Genomic DNA, 8,739 nt, shown 5'->3' with positions numbered 1-8,739 from the left:
TGGGAGAGTGGCCAGGGTGCGGAGGCCTCTGTCCTGGGAGCTCTTAGGTAGGGTGATGGGGGTTCTGCCAGCGGTGTGCTGGGACAGTGGGGAGGCCTTGCTGTTCGCCACGCTCATGTCTTGGATGTTTTTTGGGGCGTTTCGGGTGTCAGAGCTGTTGGGGTCGAAAGGGGAACGGGGTTTGACCTGGGATGAGGTATCATTTGGGGAACGGGTAGTGAGCATTTGGCTGCGAAAGGCAAAGACAGACCAGAAGAGTCGGGGGAAGTGGGTTACGTTGAGGAAAGGGCGAACCCCGAGGGTGTGTCCGTTCCGCTGGGGTATGCGGTGGAGGGCGTGCGCTGGGGGTCTGGGGGGGCTGGTCTTCTCCCATCAGCAGGGGCGAGGCGTTAAAGCTTCACAATTGCTGGCAGTATTGAGGAAAGCACTTAGGAATCTGGGGGTCGAAGAAAAGGGTTTTGGCACGCACTCTTTTCGCATTGGGGCAGCGTCGGAGGCGCATGCGAGGGGTTGGGACAGGGAAGAAATCATGAAGTTGGGAAGGTGGTCTTCGAATTGCTACCAGCGTTATGTGCGCAGCGAGCCGGGGGGTGGGGCGACACTGTAAAAAAAAAAAAAAAAACAGGCAAAAGGGGGACTTCACACAGTACAGCGGAGCTTTTCAGAGGGTGTGGATAGGTTTTCATTCTTGTTTTTCTTTTCAGGTTCGGTTATGGGACCCCTGGCCCGAGAAATGTCTATCTGGATTGTGGGGCACTCGTTCGTGAGGAGGGCCCAATTGCAGGCGCAGGAGAGCTATTTTGGGGAACAGTTGGGTTTTAATAAAGATGTGTTCTCTGTGGGGTGGAGGGGTAGGGGGGGGATGCGTTGGAAGGAACTGGTGCCGGTGTTGAACGGGATCTTAAGGGCGGGTCGGTGCCCAGATGTATTGGTTCTTCATTTGGGGGAGAACGACATGGTAAGGGAGACAGGTGTGGCACTAATGCGGGCAATGAAGAAGGACCTGGCTTTGATTAAAGAGAGATGGGCGGGTTGTTCCATTGTGTGGACGGAGTTTGTCCCCCGGAGGAGTTGGAGGGGGGCGGTGAACCCAGGTGCGGTGGATAAGGCGCGGCGAAATCTTAATACGGAGATGGTGAGGTTTTGTCGGCATTTGGGGATTGACCGCGTGGCACACGGGGACATTCGATACGATGCGCGGGAGATGTTCAGGGATGATGGGGTGCATTTGTCCAGGATGGGAATGGACCTGTACCTTTTGGAGTTGAGAGAGGTGTTGGCGCGTCTGTTGGGAGTTTATAGGCGTTAGGTCATGCGGGGTCGCGGCGCGTGGGGGGGGCAGGAAAAGGGGAGGAAGAGGCGCAGTCGCCGACACTTCCCCCCTTTTCCTGGGTGGCGGGGTGGTTGACAGTTGGCCGGGATTGGCTAGAGTTTGTTGTTAGAGGTTTGGTAATGTGGGTTCAGGGACAGGTAAAGGGTAGACAGGTTGGATAAGTTTAGATTAGAGGTTGGTTAGTTACAGTTGCACTAAAGGCAGGTAGGGGTTACGGTCAGGGGAGTTGGGAAAGGTTACATGGTGTAGGATTGGGTTATATGTTGGTTATGGAATGTTATGTTGTATTTTGGGGGGATGGGGGAAATGATGTGGGGATCGTAGGGGTGGGGGGAAAACACAAGGGGTCAGGAGGTTATTGTATAGCGAGGCGTTAGTTTTGTAAGGCAGTGGCCAAGGAGTTAAATTGTGATATGCACCTGTTTCAATAAAGCGGCCTTTTTCACACACCATAAAGTGGTTTGGTGTCGGCTTGCCCCCCTCTCCCCCCTTAATCTCCCAATGGGAGCCTGGGGGGCAGCCGAGCACCGCGAGGTCTGCCGCCCGGGCAGGTTGGGAGGGGGGAGAGGGGGGCGTGGCCGAACGGCCATTTTGTATTAATTGGGCTACATTTGAGGGATAGCCCAAATGTAGCCCAAATCCAGGCATAGTATCCCAAGGAGTATATATGCAAAACGCGCGCTTCCCCAGCCACCATTTTAGGCTTGGTGACCTGGTGGCTGGGTGCGCTAGCTTAAAGTTTTGTGTAGGTGTAGGTTGGGCGAATAAAGTACCTGTAGGTATGTCGGTGGGAGATTATCGCGTCCTGGAGGCCATCCGTCTTCTAAGCGAGGCGGGGAGAATGGATTTGTTGGTCCAGGACGGAAATTGGACGAAGCGCCCGGCGAGGCGCGCGTCCGCGGGGGTGGCGGCCGCCGTCGCGGCTTGTTCGCCACCCGGGAGTCCGTTGGGAAGAGCGGTGAGTGACAGGGGCAGCGCATATGTCAGGAGCGCTGCCCCGGGGTCAGCGTGCGTAGCGGAGGGAAGCGCGATGGGAATGGAGGCGGGGAGGGGGCGGGGACGAGCGACGCGACGGGGGAAGGCTCCGGGCGCCTCCCAGGCGAGGCCTAAGTCCTACGCGGGCCGCTCCGTAAGCCGGGGAGCGGCCGTATCCAGGGCAACGGCGAGGGGATGCTCGGCGGAGGGCCGGGCGATGACGTGGGGAGGATCGCGGAGCGTGCGGGGGCAGGGAGAACATGAAGAGGAGGACGAAGGGCTGGGGGAAGGGCCCGGGGGGAGCGCTCTGTTAGAAGGGATATCGGGGGCCGGCACAGCGCGGAGGCGCGCGGCCCCGTGGTTGGAGGCTTCAGAGGTGGGGAGTGGGGGGGGGCGGGCGGCCCGGGTCTGGATATTGGAGGCGTGGATAGGCTGGGTAGCCAGACGGTGGGGGGTCAGGGGAGGGGGGGGAGCGCGGCCTTCAGTGGGGTGGCGATCGCATCGGGCCATGAGGCGGCTGGGGGGGAGCCGGGGAGGGGCGGGGGGGGGGGTGTGACGCGGGCGCATGGGAGAGGGGAGGAGGGGACAGGGGTGTGGCGGGGCGCGACGACGGAGGGTGGGGGCAGGTAGGGGGGGCCCCGGGGGGGGAAGCAGCAGGGGGAGAATCCCCAGTGCTATTCGAGTCGGAGGGCAGTGAGAGGGACTGGGGAGGCCTGGATATCTTTGAGTCCTGGGCGGAGGGGTTGGGGGGGGCGTCGGGGGTCGGTGGCGGGAGAGCGGGGGAGACGGTAGGGAGGGGGGAGAGGTGTGGGGGGGGTGGCACGGTCGGAGTGGGGTCGAGCGGGCGCGGGGTAGGGTGGAGCGGGCAGGGGGAGTGGAGCGACGGGGACGACGGCGAGGGGGAGGACGACGAAGTGGCGGATTTGAGCGCGGTGGGTAAGGCGTGGGTCGCGGAGTCGTCGGGGGCTGGCAAGCGGGGATGGGATGGTAGGAGGAAAGTAGGTAGGCCCAGCACACCAGACCATTCCTTTCCCTTGCAGGTAGCGGAGCGGCAGCGGGAACAGCGCGGGGTACCGGACTTGGCAGGGCTGGGAGCGGCCTGGCGACGCCAAGGAGAAGGGAGGGTGGAGCCTCGGGCGGCGTGCCCAGTACCTGCGAGGGATCCCGACGCGGCTGGCACAAGTAGGCCCGAGACGGGCTCGCCAGCCCCAACACCCACGGGGTTACAGCGCCCCGGGGGGCAGCGACGGAGGAACACCGATAGGAATGTTGTTTGTTTTCCTAAGCAGCAGGTGGCATGTCCAGCGGGGAGCGCTGGGGGTGCAGGACAGGAGGAATTGGACTATGAGGAGGAGAGTATGGAGGAAGGAGAGTTGCGTGAGGTGGGAGACGGTAGGGACGGGGGGCCGAGTAATGTTGTGGCTAGTTTCTTACAGGTGTCACGACGCCAGGCGCAGCCCACGGGTCGGACATCGAGGTGGGAAAGCAGCTCGGCTCCCAGGACTGGACGTCGGGAGGAGCGACGTACGGAGACATTGGCGCCAGGTAATGCACATTTGCTCGGGCGGCCAAGGATGGTGTCGAGAGGTGTGGGGGGGGCGGGGGTGGAGGGGGGGGTAGGGGAAAGATTGCAAAAAGGTACGTATGTGATTGATGTGGCTGTGGGCACGGACGGAGTAGGGCAGGGCGACAGCGGGCAGACCAAGAAGGAGGGGACAAGCGAGAAGGGGACAGGGGACGCAAAGGCAGAGGAGACAAAACTGGAAAGTAAGGAATTGAAGGTAAAGCGGTTACCATATATGGGAGTGACCAAGCCCTTGGGGGCGCACTTGATGTTGGCAACGAAGGAACGGATCTGGAAAGGGGAGTATGTGGAGATACTCAAACTCCTGCACAGAGAGGTCAGGGCGAAAGAGGGTTCTAAGGAAGAGGAATTTGAGCTCGCAAAAAGGCCTAAGGTGCCGCTGACAATAGAAAACTGGACAGCGGCTTTTCTGATATATGCCAGCGTGTATTGCGAGAAGTTTCCGGAGAGGTCAGTGGCCATGTTTAAATACATGGACGTCATTAGGAAGGCACAGATTACGGGGGGTGGATATGCCTGGGCTCAGTATGATGAGGAATTCCGGGCGCGCATGGCATGGGATGCGGAGGCAAAATGGGGAGAGTTGGATACGGATTTGTGGCAGCATACCATGGGCCTGGCTGGGTCGGGGAAGACTATATTTACGGCCAGCGGGCTGCCGCTTGTGTACCAGCCCTTTCGAGGGGGTCCCACCCGCGGGGGGGTGGGGGGAGCCGGCAGAGGGACGACAGGAGACAAAGGGGCTTGCTGGGACTTTAACAAAGGCCTATGCACGAGAGAGTATTGTAAGTTTCGGCACGAATGCTCGGGCTGCGGCAAGCGACATCCGCTGGTCAAGTGTTGGGGGACGCACGGTCCGGGCCAGAGCGGGCAGCAATGGCAGGCGGGAGCCCCTAAGGCTGGAGCCCAGCAGCAGTCACAGCAGGGAGGAGGAGGGAGGGGGGCGAGGGGGACTGGGGCAAAGGGCTCGTACTCCGGTTAGGGTAGAGCAGTTGGTGGGGGCGCTGGGGGCTTATCCGGACAGGGCGGCGGCGGAAACACTGAGATTGGGGTTTCAAGAGGGGTTCAGGTTGGGGTACGAGGGGCCGAGGGTCCGGAGATGGGCAGACAATTTGCGATCAGCGAGGGAGCATCCACAGGTGGTACCGGCAAAACTAGACAAGGAGGTACAGGAGGGCCGCATGGCGGGACCCTTTCGCGAGTGGCCTTTGCCCAATCTGATTGTGTCACCCATTGGTGTGGTACCTAAAAAGGAGGTGGGCCAGTTTCGCCTTATTCAGCATTTGTCATGGCCAGAAGGTGGGTCGGTCAATGACTTTATTGCGGACAGCGCGGCCACGGTGTCCTATTCATCGGTTGACGTGGCCATGGCACTGGTGGTGTCCGCGGGCGCAACTGCACAGATGGCAAAGTGCGACATCAAGTCAGCTTTCCGGTTGCTGCCAGTGCATCCAGATGACTGGGATCTGTTAGGCATACAATTCGGCGGTCACTGGTATGTGGACAAGGCATTGCCGATGGGCTGCTCCATGTCCTGCGCACTTTTCGAATGTTTCAGCACGTTCCTACAATGGTTGTTTACGGAACGAACGGGTCACCAAGGTGTGACACATTACTTGGATGACTTCTTCTTTGTCGGCACCTCAGACTCCGCGGACTGCCAGCAGGGTCTGGACAGCTTCCATGAGATCATGGGGGACATGGGCGTGCCGCTGGCCCCGGAAAAAACGCAGGGCCCCAGTACGGCACTGGCCTTCCTTGGTATTGAATTGGATTCGGTCCGCATGGAGGCGCGCCTCCCGGAAGAAAAGAAGCAAAACATGTTGAGCTTGCTGACCAGTGTGTTGGCACGACAGAAGGTGACGGTCAGGGACATACAGGTGTTGCTGGGACATCTCAATTTTGCTTGTAGGGTGGTCAGAGTAGGGCGGACTTTCTGTAGGCGACTGGGGCGCGCACTGGAGGGGCAGAGGCCTCCGCACCATCATGTGAGGTTGTCTGCAGGGGTGAGAGAGGACTTGCGCATGTGGCAGTTTTTCCTGCACCAGTTCAATGGGGTGCCTTTGATGAGGGAAGTGGACATGGTATGGGACGTACAGATTTTCTCGGATGCAGCGGGGAGCAAGGGATTTGGTCTGTATTGGCAGGGGAGATGGTGTGCGGAGCCCTGGCCCGAGGACTGGTTAGAGGGAGGCAGGAGCATCGCGTTTTTGGAATTCTTTCCCTTAGTGGTGGCAGTCACACTGTGGGGGGTTTTGCTGGCCCACAAAAAAGTCACGTTCAGGATCGACAACATGGCAGTGGTCCAGGTGGTGAACAGGCAGTCGGCGCGGGATGCGCAGGTGCTTAAGCTGTTGCGGGTTTTTGTGCTGGGGTGTTTGAGGCATGATATTGCGTTTCGCGCGGTGCATGTGCCAGGAGTGGACAATGACATTGCGGATGCCTTGTCTCGTTCACAGTGGGGGAGATTCCGTGGGCTCGCCAAGGACGCGGACGTGAACCCGACCAGGATGCCGAACCAACTCTGGGAAGTAGGCAATACCGGATGCTACAATTGGTTCTAGGTTCATTGGCACGGTCAACGAAATTAGCATACAGGGCGGCATGGGAAGAGTTTGTTCGCGCAGGGGCGAGATGGCGGGCTTCCGAGGCGGAGAGACGGGAGGACGTTGTGCAATTTATTCTGGATTTGGTGGAGAGGGGTTTGACGAGGGTGACTATAGTGGGCAAGTTGGCGGGGGTTGCGTTCATCGGCAAACTGTTGTGGGGTTATGCGCCATCCGTGGGGGAGCTGGGGGCGCGGATTTTGGAAGGCTGGGCGCGGGAATGTGGGAGAGTGGCCAGGGTGCGGAGGCCTCTGTCCTGGGAGCTCTTAGGTAGGGTGATGGGGGTTCTGCCAGCGGTGTGCTGGGACAGTGGGGAGGCCTTGCTGTTCGCCACGCTCATGTCTTGGATGTTTTTTGGGGCGTTTCGGGTGTCAGAGCTGTTGGGGTCGAAAGGGGAACGGGGTTTGACCTGGGATGAGGTATCATTTGGGGAACGGGTAGTGAGCATTTGGCTGCGAAAGGCAAAGACAGACCAGAAGAGTCGGGGGAAGTGGGTTACGTTGAGGAAAGGGCGAACCCCGAGGGTGTGTCCGTTCCGCTGGGGTATGCGGTGGAGGGCGTGCGCTGGGGGTCTGGGGGGGCTGGTCTTCTCCCATCAGCAGGGGCGAGGCGTTAAAGCTTCACAATTGCTGGCAGTATTGAGGAAAGCACTTAGGAATCTGGGGGTCGAAGAAAAGGGTTTTGGCACGCACTCTTTTCGCATTGGGGCAGCGTCGGAGGCGCATGCGAGGGGTTGGGACAGGGAAGAAATCATGAAGTTGGGAAGGTGGTCTTCGAATTGCTACCAGCGTTATGTGCGCAGCGAGCCGGGGGGTGGGGCGACACTGTAAAAAAAAAAAAAAAAACAGGCAAAAGGGGGACTTCACACAGTACAGCGGAGCTTTTCAGAGGGTGTGGATAGGTTTTCATTCTTGTTTTTCTTTTCAGGTTCGGTTATGGGACCCCTGGCCCGAGAAATGTCTATCTGGATTGTGGGGCACTCGTTCGTGAGGAGGGCCCAATTGCAGGCGCAGGAGAGCTATTTTGGGGAACAGTTGGGTTTTAATAAAGATGTGTTCTCTGTGGGGTGGAGGGGTAGGGGGGGGATGCGTTGGAAGGAACTGGTGCCGGTGTTGAACGGGATCTTAAGGGCGGGTCGGTGCCCAGATGTATTGGTTCTTCATTTGGGGGAGAACGACATGGTAAGGGAGACAGGTTTGGCACTAATGCGGGCAATGAAGAAGGACCTGGCTTTGATTAAAGAGAGATGGGCGGGTTGTTCCATTGTGTGGACGGAGTTTGTCCCCCGGAGGAGTTGGAGGGGGGCGGTGAACCCAGGTGCGGTGGATAAGGCGCGGCGAAAACTTAATACGGAGATGGTGAGGTTTTGTCGGCATTTGGGGATTGACCGCGTGGCACACGGGGACATTCGATACGATGCGCGGGAGATGTTCAGGGATGATGGGGTGCATTTGTCCAGGATGGGAATGGACCTGTACCTTTTGGAGTTGAGAGAGGTGTTGGCGCGTCTGTTGGGAGTTTATAGGCGTTAGGTCATGCGGGGTCGCGGCGCGTGGGGGGGGCAGGAAAAGGGGAGGAAGAGGCGCAGTCGCCGACACTTCCCCCCTTTTCCTGGGTGGCGGGGTGGTTGACAGTTGGCCGGGATTGGCTAGAGTTTGTTGTTAGAGGTTTGGTAATGTGGGTTCAGGGACAGGTAAAGGGTAGACAGGTTGGATAAGTTTAGATTAGAGGTTGGTTAGTTACAGTTGCACTAAAGGCAGGTAGGGGTTACGGTCAGGGGAGTTGGGAAAGGTTACATGGTGTAGGATTGGGTTATATGTTGGTTATGGAATGTTATGTTGTATTTTGGGGGGATGGGGGAAATGATGTGGGGATCGTAGGGGTGGGGGGAAAACACAAGGGGTCAGGAGGTTATTGTATAGCGAGGCGTTAGTTTTGTAAGGCAGTGGCCAAGGAGTTAAATTGTGATATGCACCTGTTTCAATAAAGCGGCCTTTTTCACACACCATAAAGTGGTTTGGTGTCGGCTTGCCCCCCTCTCCCCCCTTAATCTCCCAATGGGAGCCTGGGGGGCAGCCGAGCACCGCGAGGTCTGCCGCCCGGGCAGGTTGGGAGGGGGGAGAGGGGGGCGTGGCCGAACGGCCATTTTCTATTAATTGGGCTACATTTGAGGGATAGCCCAAATGTAGCCCAAATCCAGGCATAGTATCCCAAGGAGTATATATGCAAAACGCGCGCTT

The 8,739-nt window shown here is 58.7% G+C and overlaps 1 protein-coding gene across 2 annotated transcripts; it reads left to right on the top strand.

Moving 5' to 3' along the window:
* The first annotated feature begins 3,208 nt into the window (after window positions 1–3,208).
* On the top strand, window positions 3,209–8,341 carry LOC146870485 (uncharacterized). Of its 2 annotated transcripts, none has more exons than XR_014978202.1 (2): window positions 3,209–3,853; window positions 7,427–8,341. XR_014978202.1 is itself a non-coding variant. In XM_085642354.1 (2 exons), the coding sequence occupies exons 1-2, from the start codon at window positions 5,075–5,077 to the stop codon at window positions 7,487–7,489; spliced, it is 1,413 nt and encodes a 470-aa protein (XP_085498480.1). In that variant the 5' UTR covers window positions 5,000–5,074; the 3' UTR covers window positions 7,490–8,341. The 2 variants fall into 2 exon arrangements, 1 of the variants encoding a protein (XP_085498480.1); XM_085642354.1 differs by lacking the exon at window positions 3,209–3,853 and adding an exon at window positions 5,000–6,424.
* Window positions 8,342–8,739: the final 398 nt, after the last annotated feature.

Source organism: Triturus cristatus, chromosome 1_1 (assembly GCF_964204655.1).
Source record: "Triturus cristatus chromosome 1_1, aTriCri1.1, whole genome shotgun sequence".
NCBI classification, from domain to species: Eukaryota; Metazoa; Chordata; class Amphibia; order Caudata; family Salamandridae; genus Triturus; species Triturus cristatus.
Note: the sequence above shows the minus strand (reverse complement) of the source record. Positions and strands in the feature narration are given on the sequence as shown.